Source organism: Calypte anna, chromosome 13 (assembly GCF_003957555.1).
Source record: "Calypte anna isolate BGI_N300 chromosome 13, bCalAnn1_v1.p, whole genome shotgun sequence".
Classification (NCBI taxonomy): domain Eukaryota; kingdom Metazoa; phylum Chordata; class Aves; order Apodiformes; family Trochilidae; genus Calypte; species Calypte anna.
Genome location: NC_044259.1, coordinates 4,363,085 through 4,390,477, shown reverse-complemented (window position 1 = coordinate 4,390,477; position 27,393 = coordinate 4,363,085). Strand labels below are relative to the sequence as shown.

The 27,393-nt window shown below is 37.2% G+C and overlaps 1 protein-coding gene across 4 annotated transcripts in view; it reads right to left on the bottom strand.

The window, feature by feature from the left end:
* TENM2 (teneurin transmembrane protein 2) overlaps positions 1-27,393 on the bottom strand; it is a 426,310-nt gene that overhangs the window by 84,283 nt on the left and 314,634 nt on the right. For 3 of the 4 annotated variants that reach the window (XM_030458892.1, XM_030458893.1, XM_030458894.1), the window contains 3 exons: positions 22,669-22,874; positions 15,738-15,933; positions 12,933-13,034 (listed from right to left, as the gene is read on the bottom strand). In XM_030458892.1, the coding sequence (XP_030314752.1) occupies positions 12,933-13,034; positions 15,738-15,933; positions 22,669-22,874 (504 nt within the window). Of the gene's footprint in view, positions 1-12,932; positions 13,035-15,737; positions 15,934-22,668; positions 22,875-25,775; positions 25,783-26,942; positions 26,969-27,393 lie in introns of all 4 variants that reach the window. The other variant, XM_030458896.1, reaches the window with a different exon arrangement.

Genomic DNA, 27,393 nt, shown 5'->3' with positions numbered 1-27,393 from the left:
TGCAATTTTTGCTAAACACCGCAGATTAAGAGAAACGTGCCTGGTGGCACAGACACCTAGGAAACTGCACAAGGATTACCTGTTCTGTACATGTGGTCACATACTTGTACATCTTATTAGTCTATTGTAACCACTATGATCCAACATTGGAGGATATGCACCGGTTTTAGCAGGCACAGCACTTGTCAAGCCTTTCATGAAGTTCTCTTTAGGTCAGACAAAAACTTGGTCTGCTTCCAAACATATGGACACATTTTGAGTCCTCTCATTTCCAAATTTTTTGAGTCTGTTTTTCCCCAAACAATACTTCCTTATACTTATCAGTGCAAGCCAGCCCAGTGTACCTAAGCTTGAGGGAAGTAATGTGTAATGAAAGAGGGTGAATATTTTTGGAGTCTTTAATATTAACATTCTATAGTTCTCTCTAAAAACTGTCTGAACCTACAGATTGGGCAGTTTTGATATGCTCTTTGGACAGAGATGCAGAAATTCTTAGTTATATACAATTCTGATTTACACTGCAGTGTAACACAAATTCAAGTTGTTCTTTGTTTCACTAACAAAGATCACTGGGAACTGTAGTGAAGATAGATGCAGGTAAAACTTCTTACCAATCAGCCTCAGCAGTGAAGGTTCTGGGTGCTATTCCTCTGGGGGATCATTATTTCTTACTCCACAACATCTCACACTTGGACTTCTTTTTAGCATAAATTAAGCTGCTATTGCTGAGAGATTAGGCATAATTTTTCCACTCTTAAAAGAAGATGAATTGCTGTTCATGACAGTCTTATGAAACCAATAAATGTACTCCTGATCAGTTCCAAACTGGAGCAGAAATACAGGAAAGATCCAAACCCAATGTAATCTACAATGACCTGGTTCCAAATACCTAAAAAATATTAATATGGTCACATTGTACTGACAATTTTTTCTTTTTTTTGGTCTTTACCAAGATGACACATGTAGCATTTAGTTTACAAACGCTAATTTCTCCTCTACTGACAAATGAGATTTAGATGTCAGCACATGAAGATGTATTCTACCCATGCTTGAGCTGAACTGTATTACAATTGCATACCGAAGACCTGGATAATTTTAGATTAACTCCAAAAGCTACAAGCAAGTTCCTGCCCTACAGTCAACCTCCTTGGGTGAAGTTATACCTGTTTAAATATAAATAATATTTTAAAAATAATTTTAAATGGCTTAAAATTCACAAAACCACTAAACCCAAAAGAAATGCAAACATGTGCCTTTTAGGAAATCAGTCCAGTTATTTAAGAATTTCTGACAATCTGATTCAAAATATCAGCTCTGGACTTCATTTTTTAAAACAAAACAGTACTGAAATATAACAAATTATCATATCCCTTGTTTCCTTGTTACTCCAAGTATTTGCCTAGAAGATAATTCTATAAATTTGGAGGCATTAACTATATAAGTATTCTTGTCTGTGATTTAAAAATGCAATTATTTTTTTATTTAATAACACTTTCCTTCACGTGTTAAGATTGAACATCTTTTAATCCTTTGGGTGCACATTTCACTACTGTTCTGCAGTTCAGTTTTAACTGGTGTTCCTTCATGGATATGAAAATCTGAACTAACTTCTAACCCCACTCCATGTTTTACACTTTTTCACTTTTACCAGTTTATGCTGTTTCTATGCTACATGCCTGGTAAGAAGCTGCCACAACCCTAGGTGTGTTGACCCCAAGAAAATCATTCTGAAATGAGAGATTGAGTGAATCCAGGACCATTTATCCATCCTTTATGCCTTACAAACATGTCTGCATGCTCAGGAAGAACAGAGTTTGACCAGGCTTCCTACTCTTCAGAGATCACTAACTTCTGTCAGGCTTAAATGTTCTAAAGAACAATGACAATTAGAAGATCTAGAATATCTTTTAAGTTGCTTTAAGACCTCATGGTCTTCCAGGCAAAAGTCACGTTGTAGAAGACAACCCAGAAGGAGAAAAATGAACAAGAATTAGTAACTGTCACTGACATTCTGTTCTTTATGAGTTACTCCATGAAACTGATGACAGAACACACAAGTCATTTATTTTATCTAGCAGTAGTGTCAGTCTATGCTTGCAGGCCTCAGGTCAGTAGTAAGATGAAAGGTGCAGCCCTTTAGAGCAGTCATGCTTTGCCATCCGTACTTCAGCAGCCCAAACCTGAGCATTGCCAAGCTCCCTAGCCTAACTGTGTCAAACTGCACATTAGTAAGCAAAAGAGTCACAAGAATTTCCAGAAGGACAAAAAACTCATCAGGTGTGTCAAATCTCTGACATTCAGAAACCATTTGGGGAAAGCAGCACACGCTGACTTAAGCATTACAGTATGGATGCTTTAATTAATCCAGGGTGAATTTAATTGCTTTACTTAAGTGGAAATCGGGTTAAAAATGATGCAGAGCATGCTGGGGTGTGTTAAAAACATGACATATAAGTTGGATGAATCGATAAATTAAAAGCGCACAGATGTTTTAATTAAACCCAGGAAAGTTAACGAAGATCACTAGAGATTTTTAAGCCTATGATTAATTCAATTCATTTAAAATACCTGTAGAGATATGGGGATGCCTCCATTTTGGGAGTTACAGTTCTCAATCGATAAGTACTTAAGCTGCTCTACAAAAAAAATGGCAGGATTTTTACAGAAGTGACTGAACAGCATTAATTGCACTACGAATATTTCCATTCTTCTGAACACTCAGCAAACCTTCACTTTGGCTGAAATTTATCAAGAAGCTCATAGATTTTTGCACTGCATTCAGTGTGACTTTATCTGTTAAAAAGACGACACTTGCTGTTCCCTCCTCTACCATTCTACAAAGTATGTGTTTCCATTAGATAACTGCTTTGCTTAGAATTATAAAAAAAATTAAAAATACAAGAAATATGACTATGTCTTCCCACCCTATTTACAAGCAATTTCCAGAACCACAGCATGTTTTTAACATTATCTCTTTGGGGTTAGTCACTTTGAACAAGAAAGTTTTGCTTTATAAATAGACCCCTCAAATATTTTTAGTAACAAAAACAATGAAGTAAGAATGGGGAAAATAAAATTAAGCAAATGGATCGGAGCACTGAAGTAAGGATGGCAAAGAATAACTACTGTGAAGGGCTGCACCTTTTACCTTAATACTGACCTGGGGCCTGCAAACATAGAGCAGCACTACTATTAAATATACTGGAACTAATTTAGTGGTGAAAGACTGAAAAGGCTGAAGCCTCATTACTGCTAGCATGAAGATAAGCTTAGACAGCTGTCAATGAAGCCTTAGTTCTTGAAGGATACAGGAGTTCTAAGGGGGGAGGGAAAAAGGCCCCTGTGTTGTCTCACTGGAAAAGCCAGAGCTGAGCATAAAAAACATTTTCCAGTAGTATAGGACTTGCTCCTGTCAGAACATTCTAGATTCAACACCACTCAGCCTGTTTGTTCTCTCTCCACTATTGCAGGAGCTCTGCAACTGCTTGCATTAGAGGCAAGATTGTAGCTCTCCAAGCAGTACACTCCCATGATTTTCAGAAGGGTAGATTGATTTGCAGCCAATCCAGTTGGGTTCTCCCTATCTAATTTATTGTTAAAGAGCAGCACATTTCTTTTTCATATACATCAGTACATTTGAGCAAGTGGAAATTAGCCTGCACTGGTTCTGGTTTACCACAGAAGAACGTGACTGATCAGTCACAAGTTGTTCCTTTGAAAAAAAAAGAACTCAAAGGGGGTGAGTGGGAGGGGGTCGAATTCTTTTCAATTTTCTGCATGATACATGGGATTAAAGGGAATATAGATGGTGGATACAAATGTCCTGAAAATACACCTTGCAACTGAAATTTCTTTTTTCTGTGGGAACTAGAAACACCGAATCAGATTTGTGAAATTCCTGCTTTAGACATAAGCAGTGAGGCTGATACAAGAACATGCAGAAAAATTTAAATTTATACAAACAGATGGAAATAAACAGGTGTTGGAATAGACAAGCTTGCAGAGCTTCATTTGTCTGTCTATTTCAGTAGCTGTTTCAGTGGAAAGAGCCAGTGAGTAATCACTGAGATGATGCTTTAAACTCACAAATAGCAGAAGGACAAATACCAAATACTAGAATTACCATTCAAACACATTTTGCGATTTATAACAGAGAAGCGTTAGAAGCACGAAGCATCTATGAATCTAGAAAAAGAAATCTAAAAAGTGGAACATTTAAGTATTTTTTCCGTAAGATTTTTACACCATTCACAGATATTACAATATTCCCAGTGAAAGGTATAAAAACTGTTACTTCTCTGGTAACGGTTTAGCTCTGGCTAAACAACAGTGCAGTACAAATCAGATTGCACTCATAGGCTGCAGTGTTCTGGGTATTTAAAACCCAGACTGCTTTGGTCTCATTTTAGTTATTACTATTTGCCTTATTCAATTTACTAGAAAAGATTTGAATCATAACATGATTAATTGCACAGTTTCACAGTAGCTGCAGATACTGAAATATTTTTTTACTTTTGAATTAGAAATTTGTTTGAGAATGCAAAGGGGGATGACAGCTGACTGAATTTAATCTCACCCAAATAGGGCTTAAACATAGGGAAAGATCTAAATTACAGGTTCAAATGTAGATTAAATGTACATACACAAAAAAAACCCCATGCATTCTGAAATTGACAGCTCTGATTCAGGACTGTTTCTGTTATTCAGGGATGGGAAATGTCTCAGGATCTCTTAAGAGCTGCATTTCTATAACATGAGTTACAATTCCACTTAATCATAGATGCTTCAGTGACATTTACCACTATCGCAAGGACTTCAAAATGATCCCAACACAACTGCCAAGACAAACTCTTAGATCTCAATGAAATAAACATTTGAGTACAAGTCCACGGAGACAATGCAATCTTAATACAAAATGTTGACTGCAACACAATTAAATGACCTAACAAACACAAAAACAAATTACAAAGCACAGGTCACAGTGAGCACAGTTCAGCTCAACAAGAGTATAGTCAGAGCAGAGATTCTTAGTCACCAGCGGAAGTGTTACAAGGTTGGAAGTTCTGACTTTTGGCTGGCTAGAAACAAGCTGCATAATGGTTTGTATCCTGCATGCCCATCTCCCTGCTGCACTGGAAACCTTTTGAAAGTTTCTATTTATTCAAATCCCATAGAGACAGAAAATATTTGTGTAAATAGATGGGCTGTTTCTGCACATGTATAAGAAAGGAAGAAACAAAGTGAAGTAACTGACAATAGAACTGGCTTCAAAAGCACCTGCGAGAGATCAAATGAACATAGAATCATAGAATCATAGAATTGGCTGGGTTGGAAGGGACCTCAGAGATCATCGAGTCCAACCCTTTTACCACCGTTGCAGTTGCTAGACCATGGCACTGAGTGCCACATCCAGTCTCTTTTTAAATATCTCCAGGGACGGAGAATCCACTACTTCCCTGGGCAGCCCATTCCAATGCCGGATCATGCCTAGCTTTTAGTAAGTATGAAAATATTATTATAATGTTGATGAAGAAAAAATCATTAATAAGATTCTGCTGTGTTTCCAAATGCTTTCCATCTTGGACATGAGCAAAGCAAACTTCCTTTTCATATAAAACCAAGAATACACAGTTCTAATTTGTAGGCCTCAGCTACAATGCTGCCTGTGGCTCTGCCTTTGGTCTCTGACTTTCTGCAGGTTGGGTAATGAGGGATCAGTACTGGTCACAGAAACCAGAGACTCATCATTACTTACATTTCTGTTTCTTTTTACCAATCATGTTATGTCCGATATTGAATTAGCAGCTTTTCTCAGTTATTTCCTCCTTCCTTTATTACTGAATTTCTCAGCATTCCCCAGATTTTTTTTAATCTTTTTGGCTTTGGCTTAGAAATTTTCTCCTACCAAAAGAAGTCTGTCTTTTAAGCTGCACCTCTCTCCTGGAAGCATCTTGGGGAAAGGAGTCAAACATACTTTCAAGGTCATATACTCCACCAGGAATTTAGAAACATATGAAAGGGCAATGCAATCCATAGGCACAAATTTGGCTATATGTGTACTGATGGTTTAATATAGAAAACAAATGCTAATTAAGTTTCTATACTAGATATGAGTAATTTGGTAACTTTACAATATTAAATAAATTTCTTTAAAAATTAGAAGTAATTTTGCTGTCCTATTTAGCCACAACTATAACAGAGGAAGGACATATCTGTACACAACAAAAGCATCTCCACTTGAAATTATTCAGTACAAACCCTTCTGTAACTAAACTTTGTAACCTTGAACTTGATGCTGGAATCAGCAGAAGCCATAATGCTTTAAGAAGGTAATAATTCATTCATTGAAATCCATAATTTTCAAGTTATTTTTTCTCAAATATCACAATCATAAAAGCAGTACTGGGATACAACTTTCAGCATTGTAAGTACTCCCTTACAAAGAATGCAAAGGATACAAAGCACCATTCCATCTTAGTGTAGGCTAGAGAGAGTAACCTGAGTCTTACCTCCCCATTCTGTTACTAATAGCACATGCCTTGCAAACATCTGCTAATCCTCACATTTGATCTGCAGTGGGACAGGTACATCTTTTAAAGAGTAATGAAATGTAAGGATGCTAAATGCCTTGTGTTATAAAACATTTAACATGGCATTTGTTGTAGAATCCCTGAGACCAGACTCTCCTATCCCTTGTTTTTATCTTTCATCTCCAACACAGTTCATGAGGATTGATGAGGAAAGCTGCAGACTAGAAAGGATGGTTCCTGTAGTGTATTCCTTGTCACACTATTGACTGTGTGCCTTGAGCTGCTTTTGGAGCCATAACCACAAAACAATCAGAAAGCAGCCTGTGACGCCTTCAGTTCTTGGCTCCTGTTGAAATTGCCTATTGAAAAGAGAGTGGTGGATTTTGTGTTGGCTATACTTCTCTACCTGACACTGGATCAAAGGTACTATCTCATTTCATGCAGGCAAGCTAGCAGCTGATAGATGGCAATGACTTCCAGTTACTGTAAAAATAGGTTACATGCCCATTTATTTATTCTGTAATTATTTTAGGCACAGCTGATGATGGCACAACACCCTTCAGAGTGTACTGCAGCTCCAAAACATAAGCCAAGTGAGGGCAGAAGTACATGCCCTGTACATGGAACTCACTGGAAGACAAGTGAGGACATGATCAGTTTGCCAGAAATGAAAAACGTCTGCTAATAATATAAAACTAGGAAAATGAGAAGAAAATTTATGACAAAGGCATTTCAAGGTACTGAGTCATAAAGCTGGGAACTGCTGGAGAAGAACACTGCCAAAGACAGCCTTATCTGTTCAAGTACCAAAATAAGGCTTCCACCCACTGGGAGAGAAGAGACAAGTGGCAATCCAGGACTGTGCTTCTGCTACACCATGTAATTTAATTGGCATTCATACACACACAAACACTTAAAATCCAAAACCAAACCCACCTAGAAATAGAAAATAAGAGAGAAGCTGCACATGCTCGATTTTGTCAAGAAGTTATAGGAGATACATGTCTGTTCCAGGTCATGAATGCAGTATTTTCAATGAAAAGCACTTTTTTAAAATAAAATGAGTATGGTGATGAGTATGGTGTCTCATGGTGATGAGACATGCTATGATAATGAACACATAAAATGCTTGCCAATAAAGTCCTTTTTTTCTCTTTTCTAATATGCTCCTTCTCAGCCTTCCCTTGTATTCTTGCTCTATCACAGTGGACACTACCACTGTTCTACATTTCTGTAAAAAAAAAATAAATAAAAAAGTTCTGTATATCATTCAGATTGATAATCTGGGTATTATTCTTTGAGTCATCTGTTTTCTCACCTCACATTCAGGTTTGACAAAATTTTAGATTTCCTCTACATTGCATCTCTCTCAGAATTCTTACCCTAACTTTCAGCAAAACAGTATCTGCCTTCTCCGGTGTTGATAAACTCCATCTTCTTCAGTCATGTCTGTGTGCAACTACTGTGCAAAAATCATGTCGTCACTTTGTTAATTAAACCTTCAGCTACACGGCTCTTCTTTCCCAGTCCTGTTTCAGGTCCTTTTCACTTACGACACAGAAGCTGAGCATGCTTCAACTTCACTTACAGACCTGGTCACTACCAGAATTTTGATTTCAACCTCTTTGTGACTAAAAAAGAGCTTTTTCAGCTCTTCCCTATGCTCTGCCTCCTCTGGAAAGCACATTTGCCTTTCATCGCCCCACCTTAACACTGCCTTCTTCCACAGTGTTCCCCCAAACTGACAACAGTCACTCTGCTGGTGTATTTATAACAATAGCTAGCAGGTTTTTTTACATCTCCACATTTGTTGATTGCTTCCCATTCATTCCGTGTCAACTTACATTTACATGGTAAATTCCTGAAGACAGGTGCTTGTTTTATTTTTTTGTTTTGCTTTTAAAGCATTAAGCACAAAGGATTAGCTTTTATGGCTCAGGGCAACCTGTTTATAATGCTATAAATTCAGTGCTTTACCTCTCCCCTGTTTTCTCTGCCAAACCAATCTGCTTTGGGTACCGTAATTTTTAACGCAATTTACTTCTCTTGTCTGATCTATAATCTGTTATTGCATAAATTTGCATTGATTCACTTGACTAGTACAAGACACACACTCTCCAGTTTGACTGTGCCATGGCAGACCCATCGTGCTGCCTTTCCATGGGTCCCATCTCTTCTGTCACCCTACAAAAATGTGCAGAACAAGCAGAGGAGAAAGACTGGTCAGTGCCACCTCTGGCCTTGCCTTTCAGACTCCACCGAGCTTCTGTTTGTTTCCAGTTCCTAAAATTTCTAGCCAGGTTATGATGGTGAATGTTGTCTTCCTTACTCACACAGAGAGGAAATACAAACTCCCCCATTACCAGCTGACACCATTCATTCATGCAGGGCAAGCACCCTAGAGCAATGAACCAAGTACTGAATTGTTCAGCAAGACACACCCCAAAATGCATGTTTTCTTAACTGCAATTACTCCCAGAATCTCTGATGCCACTGGGAGCATTTTGGACATGGCATGAAGAGGACAGTTTCAAGCAGAGTACTCGATGGACAAACCCCATGACTTTATGAACTGTTGCCCAAGCACTAAGCCTCTGAAAAACCTCAGAGCAAGAATAGTTCCAGACAACTGAAGTTTGAATAATAACTGAGAAGAAGCAAGAGTCGCTGCTACTTCTAGCAATTACACTTCAGTTACCTAATAACTGACAGCTTTTTATATTTTTATACAGACATTAAAAGCACAGACATAACAAAGAAAATGGCAGTGGTAGGAACTCTTCTTGTGATGTGGGCAATCATCAGAAACAGCAAATCCATCAGAATAAATTTAAAAAGAGATAGACTACACTTTACAGCTTAGTAACTATTTCAAACTAAATAGATGTCGCAAAAGAAATAAAAAGAAATTTGAAAAAACCTACCCTTCTTTTTATACTTATTAAAGTGGCGCCGTCCTTTGCCAGTAAGCCAAAAACAAACAGAATGAAAATAAAATAATGAAAAACCCACACAAGGAGAACAGGAAAAGAAACTGTGCATAACATAAATCTGAATCATTAAAGTTCTTAAAATCAGATTAAAAAGTCAACAAACATGGTACAAATTTCTGGTTTAAAAAAAAAAAAGCAAAAAGCCTTCAATCAATTTAGCTTAAAATATAAAACAGGTTTCTTATCACATAACACTCAACACTCAAGAAATATCTGCAATTTCACAGCAGCTCACACAAGATACCTGACTCAGGTTTTTTTTTCTTTTACAAGTTGGACACCATTTCTTAACAGGCTATGCTCATCATCTCAATGTTGAAAACACAGGAGATGGTGCATTGCTTTACCTTTTCAGATTAGCTAAACATGCTTACCATGCAAATCCTCGTATTTTCAACTGCAAAATTAAAGGGCACCCTGAACACATTTGCAAACAGTATATGACAATGTCTTTGAAAGTACTTTTGTTAAAGGAGTGGAGCACATCCCTCAAAAATATTACGAGATGAAATGAAATCACATCCAACTCCAGTCACTTCCAGGAACTCATCCCATTGTAACACTGAACTCTACAAATGGTGAACAGCAGGACATGACAAAGGATTCCTGCTTGCAAATCTACCACAGAACTCGGCAGATGAAAGACCAAACTATTATCAGACATTAACAGTGGGAACACTAAGAAAGACATCTTGATATTCTTGGATGGTTGTCATAGAGGTTATAGAGAAAGAGATGGGAATATCAGAAAGTCACAACACACCAGAACAATATAATCTTAGCTGCATGTCTGCATTTTATATTGATCCTTGGCCATAGCATCACTTCCTATCAATAATTACTGCAGGTAATTGTGCATGAGAGGTTACTCAGAGTGCAGCTTATTTCACAGCATGTCTTCCACTGGCTCTAACTACTTGCATAGATTGAGTGAATGAAATTTCATCCACTTCAAGCATGGTATGAAATAATATTCCAGCCCATAGGTTGAGCCAGATGTTCATCTCTTTCTATTAACTTTCATGTTATTTTCTTGGGGCTAATGGATCTCAAGTAAAATTTGAGGTGTCTCTCTTAAAATTTTGTTTTTATTCTCTAGAGTTAAATAACAGAGTTAAATAACAGAGGGAGTACCCATGCAATGTATGCAATAGTTTGTAGAAGAGTGCCCTCAAGATGCATTTCCTCTCATGCCCTCAAGATCAGCCCTGTAGCAGAGGATTCACTGGTATAAAGATGATGTATTTCGTCTCTCAAACTTTGGTTTCACCCCACATGAAGCTCCCAGACTGCTGTGTTATTACATGAATCAAGTTCTGAAATCCATCTCAGTAGCTTGTTCACATTTTTTCTGTATTTTATTATTTAAGTCTCACACCAAATTATTTTACAGTGGAGAACTGAAACATTGGAAGATGTGTTGCTATGGAACTAATACTTGTATAATGTACATGTGTTTGTGCATATAATACGCTAGAATATACTTAATTCTCTATCTCATTTTACTGTATTTTACTATCCATACAATCCTACTTTTGATTTCTGTCTTCTGAAACTGCTCTCACATACAAACAACATTAAAGTGAGTGAAAAAATCTGTGGTGATGAGAACAGGTATGACAGTGCCTGTGAACTGGGTGAGGCTCGTAGCCCTTACAGCCTAATTAAGCTGCACACTTCTGGGTACGTCTCACAGTCTTTAGATGTGCAGCCATGGCCTTGCAGAGAAACACCAGAATTCTGTCAACCCACCTACTTCATCATTTTATGTCATTTTCCAAGCTTCTTTGCTTTTTAGAGATACCATGACATCTGACAAGAACACAATAAGTGAGTTGATAGAAGCTTCCAAGAAACCATTTCTGCTTTTGAAGGGAAAGAGACAACAGAGAAAGCAGAGGGAAAGTACTGAGAGGTAGGAGAAGCCTGGCAGGTACAGTTTGACAAGTACTCTGTAAGAAAGCTATTTACCTGACATAGCACTAACACAGAACACGGTGTTACACAGAGGTTCAGTACACAATGCAGGATTGCTCCACAAGTCAAAATGCAGATGAGTTGCTTTGATGGCCATGTATATGTGAAGAGTGGCAGGGAAGCACAGTCACTGCATGCACACTTTCCCAGGTTAACACCACAGCAATACACAGAGCTCTCAATGTGCATTTACAGCACAGCACACATTATCACACCACTTATTATGCTATATACAAACATCTCCTCTATTTGCCAAGTGTCTTAATTTCTCAGGTTATCAAACAGCATTTTTTAAAATGAGTAGGGCTAGCATGGAAATATCATTAGTTTTCCAAGGCTCTCAGGGGTTTTATATTTTTTTGTTTTGTTTTTTGTTTTTGTGTACTATGGCACCTTTAAGCGAAAAATATAGAGACACAAAAGAGAAATTACTCTCTCCAGTATGACTGTGGCAGCTTAATTAAGCAGTATTTCATGGACAAATACAGGTATGCTGGACACCACCTTGCTACACCAGTGAAAACAGAAAACCTTCTTTATGGCTGGATCAGGATTTTAAGAAATTAGTACACTCTAAGGCACTTCAAGGCCTTTTGATAAGCTTCGAACACCAGGCCCTTTGAACAGTAACAAATCTTTTCCTGTGGAAAACAACTATAAGCACATGATATTTACAATGTGTCTAAATATCACAAAAACTAAGGAGGAAGTGAACTGTACAATGTGGTGACTGGGCTCAGGAACAGCAGGTGATTCAACTAAGCCATTGATTGAGACAATATATGTGCTACCAGCTGTGTAAACTACAGAGGACCTGCTTTATGAATCTCACCCCTACAACAGCTGTCCTAAACTCCTAGAAAAACGTAGTAAAAAATACTGGCAATTCTCAGCTATCTTTTAGATTTCTGTTTAATCCTGGATAATCATGCATCTTTCAGTTGTTAAAACTAACAATCTAAATTCAAGAAAAGCGTTTAAGACTTGATAAAATCCTACTTATTTTCCTAAAAAAGCTGAACTTCCCCTGGTCAAAGAGTGGTAGTATAAGCAAGAAAAATGCAATGAACTAGAAGTAAGACTCAGCCAAGCCAGAATATACATGGCATGCTGTCGATGATGATAACTGGTCTTCTGTTGCAGACCAATTCATGATTATCAGAAAGCACTGATAATAATCTACTTTACAGAAAATAAATCTTTTCAGCCATTTCTGCCTACTATATCTGACACAAACAAGTTGTATTTGTTCAAGTTCATCAGCAACGTAGTAATACTTTCACTTCATTATATTTAACTAAGAAATCTAAGGAAAAAAAAAGCATATTAATCTGTTTGATTCTAGCTTGGATGCATGCTAAGTAGTCACTGTAGATCTACACACATCACAAACACTCACTATTGCTATTTGCAAACATAGGAAAAATGATACCTTTAGAACAATCTGCTCCATGAAATCCTGGAAAACAGTGGCAGACACCTGATACACACTCGCCATTCCCATGACAATTCCGTGGGCAGTCCTGCACTGAATCTGAAATACAAGCATGCAGGAGTATTAGTCGGTTCCTAATTAGGTTACAGATTTTCGCCTAATTTTTCTTCAGTTTAGAAGAATAATACCTAATAATAATAATAATACTAATAACACCACTACAAAGTTTAGGTGAAGCAGAAAGGTACCAAGTATTACCACAGTATTAGTAAGTGTAGAGATCTGGTGATACACTAGTCATATAAATCTCCAAGCACCGTTAAAACTCAAAGCCCTCTGAAAGTGCTCAAGTCTCATGTTTCAACAGGTAGTCAGGGCTGCCTTTTGCACCTCTACAGCTATGTTTGAATTCACATCATGCAGCAAACATAATGCTTCATCAGAAATCGACACTGTCCCCTTTGCAATGGCACTTTCATATTGCACAACCACTTTTCCATGTGAAACTGATTATTCCAAGAAATCTATCTTCTTTTCCTCCAACAGACATTTAAAACCACATGAATTAAGGTGACAGAAATATCTGCTGGACATAACAAAAAGAAGCTCTTTTGCTCCAGCAAATATTGTTTAACCTAAAAAAATTAATTAAAAAAGTGCAAGTGATTATGCAGGAGGATGAAGAAGAGGTCTATAAAAACAGATGAGGTTTAGCAACAAAAAGTTTAAATGACTGACCAAAGTGTTAATGACTTCCATAATCTCAGTGAGCACACCACTCTGAACATAACACTTCAGCTGTACCAAAATAATTATTTTCCACAGTTTCTGTTATTATTTGTGTAATACATACATTGCTTTGTATAATGAAAACCTAGAAATAAAACTCCAGTTTTGAAATTAGTTCTGAAAATCACTTTCATTTGAAAGCAGTTGGATTTCAGTAGAACATATTTTCAATACCAAATTATCGGAATAAAAACATAATTAGAATGTTGTTACTCTTCACTATTAGTCCCTGTTGTGGGACCTGTGGTCCCAAACTAAATGGCTCCATCAGTCCCACACACCAAATAAATGGCAGCTGTACAACACAGAAAATGAATTTTTGATTTGGGACTAGCAGAACCATACAGAGTACTTTCCTGTAAAATTAAACTGAAATGAGGAAAAGATTCAAGCACAACTTTAAATCTAATTTCATAGTTGCAGGACTAAATAAAATAAAAAAACCCAAAGGAAATTTTCAGAGGTGTCATTAGCTTGGCCTCTTGAAATGATTTATGCAAACGATGGAAATAAAAATTGAAATGTAATGCTAAAGATATCAAGCTGTCTTGTGAAGAAGCTTGTCTGAAGATTTATTAATTATTTTCTCTCATGGCACACAAAAGCATTTTGTATATATTCAAAATCATGGTAAATTTAGTACTGTCTAGGAGTTAACTAATAATATTTCTGGTAATCTTTCTTCTCTTCCAGAGAAACCTTCTGAACATCTGAACTGGATCAAACACTATACTTGTCTCTACATTACAACCCAATTAATATTATTGCACTATCAAGTAGTCTATTAGGCCTTTGAAAGCTGTATTCTGGACCAGGCAGCTCTTTTAAGGACATCTTATCATATCTGAGGGATTTTTAAGAACAATGAGGCCTAATAAGGTATAAGCACTATTGTTGTTGGTTTTGGAGAAGCAGAAAAAGCCTTATATAGCCAAATATGCAAATAAATAAATAAATAAAAATATATATATATGTAAGCATGCACAGCACCTAGTATCTCTTTGCAAAACAATGTATAAACTATGGAAGAAATATTTTTTCATCAACAGAAACAATTATATTCATACTTAATGACACAGTATTTTATCCTCCTACACCCTTTGTGACTTAAGTCACCAAAATAAATTTTATACTAATGTAAAATTAACCTTCATATCATTAATCAGGCAAGACTCAAAAGGACCAACTATTTTTTAAGCTTAAAAACTCCCTTGGACTTCGTGCATTCTCTTTCCTTAAATTAACAGAAATTACAATTTATATAATACAGTGCCATTAAACACTTCCCCAGCCAGCAGAGAATAATACATAGACTATCAGAATTTTTTTAATGCTACTGTGACAAGATATTCAGCAAAGACCATTAAATGCTTCAAAGTTCAACAGATCTTCTAATAAAGCTTAGAGAATTTAGAGTAAAGTTTGATTTTCAACTAAGTGTAACCCTATTCGTCCAACACAACCGCAGCCTTCTCAGATCATCAGCTGAGTGTTCTTCTGAGTTTGATTCCACCATGTTGATGAGATTGCTCACTATTAGGCAAGTAGTATGCTGTAAAACAGCATCTGTCTAATTAACTGACGCAAATAATCTCTGGGGTGACTGCATATAATAACCTCACTCACACGTGTCAGAATCTTGAACTGACTTTCTGCCAAGATTAAATGACTCTCCTCTCAGATCCTGTTCCACTGGTGAGAAGCAAGTAAGTCATATAAAAATGACAGAGTTAATGGGGGACAAATATTAACTGGAGGATGCTTCAATGCAGACTGAACGAATCTGATTCTTGTTTTTCAGAACAAGATCTATGGGAATGCTGGAAGTTTAAAAGAGAAATCACTCAGTAAGCATCAGACCCCATTATACACATTTTTACAGAGTACTGTTGAGAAAGAAAAAAAAGTGCAACATGATAAACAGGCCAAATACTGAAGATTGTAAGAAAGTATTAGGATTTTATGGAAGGAAAGGCATAAACAGAGAAATTCTCAGCTTGTGGAGATACCTACCCAAAATAACTGTACTGAAAGAGACCACTTCTTTGTCTTTGCCATCATTGTAAAATGCCAGGTGCCACAAACCCACATCCAAGTACTGAACAAACACAGCCTCATTCTGAACAAGGGTCTGAATACTTCGACGTTCCCGTGGGGACTCCACCACGCTCCACTTCTCTTTCCCATCCAAGCGTTCCATGAAATCATACTGCAGGGTAAAAAAACCCAAAAAACAAAAAACAAACAAACACAAACAAAACCCCAAACAAAAAGACCTGAATACAGAATTATGTTTCAGCTCAAAATTTTACACTTTATTTTCTCTTCAACCTTGTAACACAATAGTATTTCCACAATGTACATCAATGTGCAAGTAATATTTATTTCTCTACAGGGTGATTTTTGAGAAAGAAAGGAAAGCAACAATTTGAATAATTAAATTTCAGGTTCCTACACAGCTTTCAAAGCTGGAAACCTTCAACCAATGAGCAAACCACCCTTTCCCAAGCACTTGTTTACTGTAAATTCTTATTACATGAGGAACAGTTGTCTCAGATGGAGCTCCAGCCCTACCATGGAATGGAAGACCCATGAAGATGGAAGCAAACAGGAAGAGCACAAACAAGAAATATGTTTGTCTGAGCTTAGGTAATTCAGTAGCCAATAAAAATACATTCTGTGAATTTTATATCACAGAGGAAGAGTTGCTTACCTGAGTTTGTGTGTGGAACAATCAGGGGCAGGTAGGATACAGAAAACCAGAGGGAGCATGGAAAGGAATAACAGAAATCAAGTGGCTGAAGGAACTGAAATTACATTAAGGAAAACTGAGATTTTGTGGTTGGATGGTTTCCTAGTAAATTAGAACATTACATTAATCTTTGTTAAAGGGATCAAACACAGCAAGTGATTATTTGGAGTATAAGAGGGATGGCACCATTAATAGCAAGAAACTTAAGAAAGAAAAGAAGAAATTTAAGATGAATGTCAGATAAGCCTCCCATCTATTAAGCTCAGTAATAGCCTCCCAGGGGAGATGCCACTGCATGACACAATTAAACAGGAATGGAAGGAATATTGGTTAATCTACACCAGGAAATAATTCTGCATAACAAATCAGCTGGACTAGCTGTCCCAACAGTTTTTTTTTCCTGCTTTTAATATCAGTGATTGTGGAGCTCTCAAGCTGATGCCATGTTCAACTTACTAGCTCAATAGTCCCTATCTAAAGGAAGTTCTTAAGAAACAACAAAATCAATATATCAAATCTTTTGACAGTGGTATAACAAGTCCCCTATGAAAACACATCTTTAGACACATCTGCGTAGGAGTAGACAGAGGTAGAAATGCCTAAAGAAAGATGCATGTGTTCAATAAAATACAGTAATAGTATGTGTGCTTGCTTGCCATGAGTTTCTGTCCCTTATCTCTAGCATATACCATTTGTGCTTGCAACAGCTGAGAAAGCATCCACCTTCACCTCCTTTCAGTTTAAACAGAAAACTGTCATCTTGCATACTAAACAGACTAAAGAACCACAAAGGCCCATCTTGTAAGCTGCATTCCACTCAACAACAGTGGGTTTTTGCAAATAATTCGCAATATGCAATAAAACAACACAGGTTCTCTTATCTAGTACAAGATACAGACAGGTGGACTACTCTAACACTTTAGTACATATCTGTCTAAGACTGGGATATAAAAGCTGACCTTTCTATTTGAGATTTTGTAACAGTTCTATGTGAGAAACACAAAGTCCTGGATACACTTAGCCTTGTAACAAAGGGAAAAGTATGGAAGTACCAGTAGCCTCCCGTTAAACATGTGGAGCTGCACCACTATGCAGGCACAAAGGAAATGCAGGGCAGGGTAGGAATTTGAGCCCAGGTCTACCAGTCTTGAAAGCTCCTGTCACAGTCAGTGTATTATCCACTGTTCCCTATCCCCTAACCATGTGAAAAAAAAGAGGAGTAAGAAGAGTCACCAAACTGTTACTATCAGACTACCCTCCATTTGAGCCTTTGTTTTTACAGAGGATTTTGCAGGAGGTGGTTTATCAGGTAAATTGGAACATTTAAACCAAAGCATCCCAGAAATTTAGAGAACTGGCATATCAGTAATGTTCAGAGAATCAGAGATGCCAAACACATCTCACTCTCTTAAATCAATAACATTTGGAAATACTAAAACCTCTTGTCTAACAGTCAGAGGTTAAGGACAGACTCATCCCCTCTTTGGGAAATGTTATTGCTTGGGCAACACCTTGGGAAAAAGAAATCTTGCTCTTCAGAACAATCATTCACAAAGGGTCAGGTAAGGAAGTAGCAATAAAAGCTGACATTTCTCATTGGCAACACACTGTTCATCTCTGCTTGTGCTGGCAGGTTCCTCTGCCTCCCCCTGTTTGATGCTGATTCTACCTCATATAGCAGAGAGGGCTCAGCAGTCGGCAAGATCGAAGGGGAAGAGTATTCAGGCTGAAACTGCATGAAGTAGTTTTAACTGCAGAATCTCTTCACAGTCATGGGGTGTGACCTAGTAAGAGCAGGTCTCTTGGCATGGCTGCTGTAAGGCTATGACTTTAACTTCAGTTAAGACTGGTATAGCCCCTCTAATCAAACTATGAAGAACTATTTCATGATCAGGGTAAAGCAAAATGTCTAAGTCTAAATAACCTCATGGATGGTGAAATACTAGTGCAAACTGATCCAGGGTATAATATGGTTTTATTCCTCTTTGGATTCCTCAGACTGAGGAAAAAGGAAGAATAGAAAGCATTTGCTAGTGGTTCCCTGAGTGAACAAATCTTACTGTATCAGCAAGTAGAAGGTATATGTGCTCCAAAATCTAAAATCCCTGGTCATCAAGGTAGTACTGTAAATTCATAACTCAAATGAATTAGGGAATGGATCTGTCAAACCAAACTGAACATCTGAAGGAATCTGGAAGTATCACTGACTATTTTTTTGTTTTGGTTTTTTATTTTTTTCAGTGATCCTTTCTATTTTATTACATACTGAAAGGACCACAAAAAAGGCAACAATTGCTCAGAAACAAAATACACCAGAAATCCCAAATGACTACATCTCCAGGGTTCAGTTTTGCTGGGGGAAAGTACTGACAACAATTAAAGCTCCATATAAGCAACTGACTTGCCAAACTACTTCTCACTTTCAGTGAGTTTATTTTTACTACACAGTGTACCAAAACACCACTGCACAGTTTTGTTTACAAACTTGAATCACATACTGAGTCCTTTCTAAGCAATTTGGTTTTATTATTTTTCCGTTCAGTGCTTTCTGTCCTTTGATGCACTTTATTCATCAAATAATAACGACCTTCTTCCAGCAACCAGGAGGAGTTATCAAAAGAGTTTTTTAACTTAATGTCTACAATAGTAACTCCAGTGCACAGTGCCACCCGTATAGCACAAATGGACTGAGCCCAGCTGCTTACAGACAGTGAACTAGTTTTGATAGCATGGCAAAGCAAAGAGAGCTTTGCACTGGTAAAGACTGAAAAGACAAAGCACAAGAATAATCTTTTCTTTTCTTAGATCTGGAACTATTTGCGTGGCTCCACAAAATCCCTGACAGTGATTGAAATCAGAAATTAAAAAGAAAGATTTTTTTAAGTTCTTGTCTTAGTAATGGATGCATATGCAAATGGAAGGAAGGAAAAAACATGTTTGGCACTGTGGCTAGCTTTTGTCTTCATGCCAATGCCCTATAAGACCCAAGCAGCCAAGAAAACATATGTCAGGGAAATGTATTTGTGAAGTGCTTAAAAATTAGTTCTTCATAAAATCCAGCTGGTAATTATTCATTAAAATACACCCATGAAACATCTGATACCCACAGTGACAGCCAAATTATTTGTTTCAGCATTTGTATGTGACACAACACAACCTGTACAGTGCAGCACAGCTTTCAGGAACAGCAGCACAGTTGACAACAGGTAACTTAAAGGTGGTCAGAGCATCAAAATGCATTTAAGCACTGATTAGAAAACCAGGTAACACTGAAGCTCCCCAGCTATCCAAGTTGCTTCAAATAAAGCCATCTCCTGTTCTAATTTAAACAATTTTCATTTTGACATGAAAAATTTGTAACTATTTTAAATAAAAATTACAAAGAATTTGTAACTATAAACTCTGCTGGAAAACAATATAACTGCATATGATGCTTTCTCAAAAAATTACAGTGATGTTTCTACAGGGGTACCTTGTTTCATGTGTCATTTGGAATGTTCTACCAACATGAAGTAACATGGTAATTGTTGAAATCTGTCGAGTCACTTAATGCATTATTTGACATTTACAGTTCATCCTCTAGACATTATTAATTTTAATAATACAACTATCTTCCCTTGATCAATTTCCTATTGATCATTTCAAGCCTGCAATGTGTATTTTGCTATTTCTGTGTAGTACTGTACAGGTTGGAAGAATTTTGCATGAAAGAAAACATTTTCTGTTTTGGGTCAGCTTGCCACTCAGAACTGTATTTTTACCTCTCCTCTGGAGCTCCACTCCTTATTCACATGCCACATAAGGCAGCTCCTAGACAGCTTCATGGCTACATCAGTTTGACTGACTAAACCAGGCATTTGGAATATTTGCTAAATAGTAATACTGAGAAGGTTAGATCTCAGCAGGGCTCTCAGAGAGGAACTGCATCTTGTTGTCTCAGGTTAATCATGTACCTAACTTGCTGATTATTGACTTGCTCCCACAAAGGATTTTACTTGGCTTGACATATCAGCACTGATCTGTGATGAACTGCCAAGTGAAGCTGTTCACTGCTTAGAGATCATGTCCCTAACCTGCAGAAACAAGGATTTTAAATTTCAATTTTAAAATATCATCTGGTGTCAGCTTCACACTATTTTCATTAACACAAAACCATTCTGCTCCCTGTTGTCAGAATAAGGTTTCTTTTCAGTAACTCAGGTCTCTAACAGCTTGCCTTCCTTTTAAAAAAATTATTTCCCTAGGTAGTTAGCTGAAGTTTGCTGGTCAAAAATACCAAGCAATATTCCTCTGTACCACCCCCTGTTGACAAGCACCGGCACCCTGCATCCATTAAAATTAATTCTGTGAATTTTACTGGCAATTTTCAGTCACTCCAATTATTAAATAGAAGGTTGGAATTGCTTCCTCTAAAGACTGGAAAACTGCACTCTGAGGAGGAATCCAGCTCAGTAGGAAACGCAGCTGACATTTCTCATTATTTAATTTAGCAGAAGGATAATGAAATTTATCTCCTAGCCACGTAAGCTGGAGTGAAAGAAGAACCTTGCCTGATACTAGCCTTCTCAGATGAGAACACTATAATGAGACCTAGAACAAATACTTATGATCACAGTACAACAGAAGTTTGAAGTTCAGCTTTAATTAAAATAATATTTTGTACTACCACTTACATTCAAAACTCCTTTTCTTGTAAAAGATATAAGCATACCTCCATCATACCTCCATAACTGTCCTGAGACCACTGTAATTACTCAACAGCCCTCTACAATTTCCCCAGTTTATTTAGCTTTTGTATGGAGCTTCAGTATGCTAACCTCCAGCTATGTGGAAAACTGGCCACCTGCCCTCCTTGTGCTGTGGATAGCTGATCTCTTATCAACTAGATATATACATTCAGGAACTGTAGGAACACCTTAAAAGAGCATCCTACAGGAAGCTGATGGAATTTGAATAGTCAAAGCTCCTTGTTCACAAATTCTGAGAAGCAAAGGTTACATAAACACATGCAAACCTCTTCTCTCCTTTCCTCCCAACTCTAAATTTCTTAATTCAGACTACAGGCAAGAGTAAACACCAAGGAACAAGAGGCAATGCAGAATCGTTCCATAAATTTGCCTCATGTTGGGAAGCAGATCCAATGTTCAGTGAATGCAAGTATAGTTATCCCAAGAAAATTAACTGCTTAACTGTACCCTGCGTTTGTGCATGCACATGGACACAGCTCACTTATGGTTGGTATCTCCTTGCAGACAATAGAACTTGCTTTTGTCTATATGGCAATAAGCAGTAATGCAATTAGGTTCAAGTGTCTGGGCTTTCAGCTTAGATCATATGTTTTAACCACTTATGTAATTGCAGTTTGCCTTGCCAAATGAAAATAACAGTGGTAGCAGTTCTTCGTAAATCAGGGCAAGGCATCTAGAAATGTTACCTAAGAGTTTCCCAGAAGTCATGGAATTCAACATTTGCTTTTTGAAAATCACATACTAAATAAAGCATTTTAAATTTATGTGATAATTTCTGAATGAAGAAAGGATTTTTAGCAACAAGGATATTCATGAAGATACAAGCTGGTTGCTACTTATGCTTCCCTTGCACTCTGAAGAATGAGGGTTCTTTCCTTTTAGTATGTGTAACTGCAAATATGTTATTTCTCATTGCAATTCTAATCTAAGTAAATGAGAATATAGCTGGGTAGCAGTGATGTCAAAGTCCTTCGCAAACCCCAGTGATGCCATTCCACCAGCCTGCAGATTGAAACTTCTACCAAGAAGTTAACACACCTAGCTATGCAAGCATTCCTACTGTATATAGTGCTTTCATACTACAAGTTTGACCAACATCACTCATCATTTTTGACTCATGATGAGTTATTTTGATAAATAAACACATAAATTTATCAAAATTGGTGCCAAGATTTTGTCAGAGATTGAAAACCTGTGGTCACAAATTGCAAGTTATCTTTAAAACCTGAATGGCAGGAACATAACTGATTACCTCTTCAACTAATATACTGTTGAGTATGTAGCAATCTAGAAATCTTAACATGAGGGTGTTCAGTCAAATATCACAAACTAATTCCCCAAAATCCCTATACTTGAACTCCATAAGCTCCAACAAAACTCTAAAATAGGTGCTCTAAATTTTGCATTTTGAAATTTAAAGCCAACAAATAGATTCATAAAGTACCTGGGCATGTGATGGTGGCAGTCCTCTTCTTATATAAATACCAAAAAGAGCATCCTTCCCTAAGGATATGTTGAACTTCAGGAACTGTGGCTGGCTGATATGGATCTGAGACCGCCAAAAAACTCCAGGGGGAACTTCCTGGGTGACCCTGCGGCCAACTTCTGTTTCTCCGCTATCTATGCTGCTATTCCTAGTGACCCATGGTCCTATAAAGTAAAAGCAAACACGAATCAAATGAGATAACTGATTTCAATACAGGTATTTTTATCCAAGATTAACTTCTGGGATTAGCTTAAAGATTAACTTTACAAATCAAACCATAACTTTCCTTCCTTATTCTGAGGCAATCTGCTACCTGTTTCAATCAGCATGTAATAATTTACCTCCTGAATCTGAAGAAATAAGACTGTGAATCTTTTCCTGTGGAGCATCTGCAATCTTCTAATCCCTCCAGCTCTTTAATTCTGTGACTACTCTTTGCTGATCAAATAACAGTAACAGTAGAGAGTCAATAAAGCACATACAAATCTCCCTGTGCTCTTTCCAGCTGCATACTGAATGCAACCAGGGCATAAAAATATTATCAGAAAGGTGAACTGAAGGGATAACTTCAATCTAAATGGACTGAGTACAAGTTTTTATTACCATTGTTTTAGATAGTAGAGTGGTCCAATAAACCCCAGGTCGTGGACAACAGAATTGATAAAAGAAATTAAATGCACAGAAAAGTATTTAGAGGACAGTATCTCTACTCTGACACGCATCTTCTCCCTCTGGAAAGAAAGTCAGTACAATGCAATGTGCTGCCTTCACAGTTCTGTCTGCCTGAAACAAGGTCTATATACAAGTTTTTCTCCTTTGTGCCATGGGTAGTTAAAATCCATCATTTGATGGTTCTGCAGCATGCATTACTGAAGACAAGATACAAGACCTTTCTGGTTGAGTGCTCTGGCTTCCAGCCCACAAAACAGACAACCTTTAAAACATGGTACATAGCCCTTCTGTTCTCAGCTGAGCAGGATGGTTTTGAGGCTACACATGTATTAAAAATGGAGTGTGATTTGTGAAGAGTTAGCAGTGTTTTCAAGCTACATTATATAGCTACGTTTGATTCTGTGTTCCATAGCCCTAAACAACATGGTGATAAATCCATTTTCAGACCATTACAATGGATACTATAAAGACCAGAAAATCATAGAAAATATCTGTTAACAATCACAGAAATTTAGAGGTATTATTAAAATAAATATTAATCACACTAGGTGGTAGTGACACTTCCAATACAACCTGGCAGTCTTTGTTTACTTTGTGGCTTCTTTTGTGTTGTAATACTTTGGAAATATAGTCCAGCTCTGTATGAACATAACATTATGGCACAGAATGACATATAATTCCAGCAGCTAAGTACATAAAAGCTTTTCTGTCTTGACTATCTTTAATTGAGAGAGCTGCAATAGCATGGTTTCAAATACAGATTCCAAATTATCTATGTCAGCAGCACTTATACCTGTACATAATGAAATAGGTATTATATTAGCAGTGTTTTGAAATGGTAAAAGACGGCTCTGAATACCAACTGCTACACAGCAATACAAAAAAGAGAAGCTGCCAAGACAGGCTGCAAAGAAACAAAAAACGGCTGAGAGTGTCAAGCAACATGTCTTTAGAGCCATCCAAGAATCCAAACATATCAACCAGATTCCAACATGTAATATTTTATATAAATTACATGATATAATTTCAAATGGATTACTGCAGCAGAGGATATCTCCAAGTTCTTATCTCAGAGATGTCAGGCACTATCTCACTAGAATTTGAATTAGTCCTTGTCCACAGACATAAGAAAATGAGGTAGAGAGCACAGAAAATCACCTGTTGAATGTGATATTGGGAACACTGGCAGAGCTGGGAAGTCAGCCTAAGACTCCTAAGAGGGCTGCTTCTTCTCCTCTGAGTACATCACCACACTTCACTTCAATATTCCAAATTTTTTTGGTAATAAACGATAAATTTATTCATTGTTCTTGAAAAGTACACTGTAAATTATTTCTTTGGAAGCAGATTGGGCATACAAATGAGTATCAGCTCTATCTATTCTGAGAACCTTGACAGACCACCTTGCTCCTCAGGACCAGTCTATCCACGGCCAAAATGAAACAGCCAGAGGAAAAGCTATTTCCACAAGGTATTACAGTAAGCATTATTATTATGATAAAAGCTGTATAGGTAATAAAGGCAGGAAGATTAACACACCAGTGCTGCTTCCAGTATCCTGACATGTTACACTCAATTAATTGTCTGCATTATATATTTTTTCAACTTGGCTAATGTTGTGACTACATTAAGACTGCTTCAGTCCATAGGAGCTAGTGGAAAGCTTTGACATATGGAATACTGAAGCCAGTGAGTGCAATCTGTTTCTGAAATCCACACATAAAATTGGTGGGAATTTAGAGCTTAGATATGTTTGAAATGAGAAGCCTCCCTCCATGCTGAAACCTGTTTCTCATTTAATTTAGCAGGTTCATAACACCACCATCTACAACTTTAATTAATTATAATGCTTCTAAGACTGCTGAATACTTATTCCCTAGAATTATAATTTTGAAAATAGATCTAATTCATAAGAAGGCTCAAGTTTCAGTATTGCTTGTTGAATTTAGCCTTAGCCTCTGTCAGTTTGCAAAAATTCTGTTCTGCATTTCTGTCTGCAAAGGGGCATTTTTCAGAGTCAAGAACCCTCACACGCTTCAAGTAAGCTAAAGAAACTATGTTACAGTCACCAAGAGAATTGGACTTACATTCACACTACTTCAGCATGCACCTCACACATAAACGCATATATTTGATGTCAACCTTTCCCAACAACAAAAAAATTAAAAAAAAAAAAAAGAGAAAAAGACCATTCCTTTGTATTTCTCATTAAAATTTTGAAGTTGCTATCTTAAAAAACAGATGAAAATGATAACCATGAAAACTGAAATTTTAATTATCCACCAGACTAGAGGCATGATTCAGGTTTCTAATACTGAAATGTTCAGTTCCGTTTGGCATTATTTTTGGAAGCATTATCCCACTGATGCTTCTTGCTCTACAAGGTAAGTGACCTAGTTTCTAAACCAAACCATTCCTTCTGGAACATTTCAGTATCTCAGGAAATTTTACCTCAGAAGAGAACGTGACAGCTGGGGGTCGACACAGCAAAGGGTTTTAAGAGCAGGCTAGATAAAAATCTAGCACAAGTGATCAAGATTCAATTAACCTACAACAAAGAATGGAACAGACAGATGACCCCTTATTTTTGAGTATTTTTGCAGGGTGGCATGCCTCTACGCTACATCCAACTTGTGCCATGTCTGGAAGAAACAGATGCTGCCACACCTCCAGCACGCTGAAAGGAATCCTTTTTGCTTCTAAGAATTTAATAACTGACATTCTGGTTTTATGGCTTTATGTTACAAAGCTGAAATAATGTAATTTAGAAATGCTTGAAGTTGTAATAAAATATAACTTTTATATTTGCAAGTTTAACTAACAAGTTGTAAAGTTTTAACAGAAGTTATCAGAGCTCTAAAGATTATGTATTATGGAATCATACTCTCAGAAGCTCCTGCTGAGTTACTCAAGTTGGCATGATACACAAAACTAGTGAGCATGTCTTGGTTCTCCTCCTTGCTTTGACACAGAGAGCGCCCCTGAGTTGGTCATTGTCTTTGGTGTTCTCAAATGACTGAAACAGAAATATTAACAATGACCTATTAAAAAATCTCACCTTGAAGATGAGTAATGCAGAACAAGCACATAAAAATTCTACACAAGGTGTCTCAAAAAGGGGTCTCTTCCTCCACAAGTTCGAAATACAGAAATAAAAGGCAAAGAAGATATGCCCACTGAACCTCTTTTCTTAGTTGATGGGCTTACATTTATTTTTTTAAACCTGAAAAACATAACATTTTCCTGGCTTTATATTTGCAGTGCCTTTTTCTACACTAACAACTTCACTTATAAACTCTGTCTCTAGAGACTCTTAAAGCCAACATTTTTTATAGCTCCCTTCAGTCTTCACCTCCTCCTGTACAGAATGTATCTTACCACCTGACTGACTCCCCTCCAGCTATTTTTACAAGCTTTTCCATTTTGGTGGACCACTGCAGATGACATTTAAAGACCATAAATTGTATTTAGAGTGAAGTTACAGATGTGACAAACTGACAAATCTGGGCACTGAGACTAACCCAAACAACTCATACTATTGTGAACAAACAAACCCTAACATCATTATCACTGCTGTTGGTGACTGCTTTAGAGTCTCATCTGTTTACCTTGTAACACCATGGATACTTGATTCTTTTCCTGTGGTTTCCTAAGATCATTTAAAAAAGGGAGTTTTAAAACTGTACTTTTTCATCTTACCCAGGGGGGCCTTTTCAATCTCTCCGTCAAACATATATTTACCAACTAAATAACACTTATTCATTTAAACTGTAGTGTTATTTACCCAGTTGAATTACTATTTTGGCATACATTTGAAAAGACTGTTTTAGCACTCAAGTATCTTTGCCTTTAGAGCTATCAAATAGGCAATACATGACAAGAGCAATGCAAACTCCCCCTGCTCACTTGTCAGCAGGCTTCATCTTTGAGCTGGAGGTCATCTTCAAGGTGGCAGCTGATAGGACATGCCTAGCCAGCCTTTAATTTAACTGATGTCAAGCAGTGTCAGCT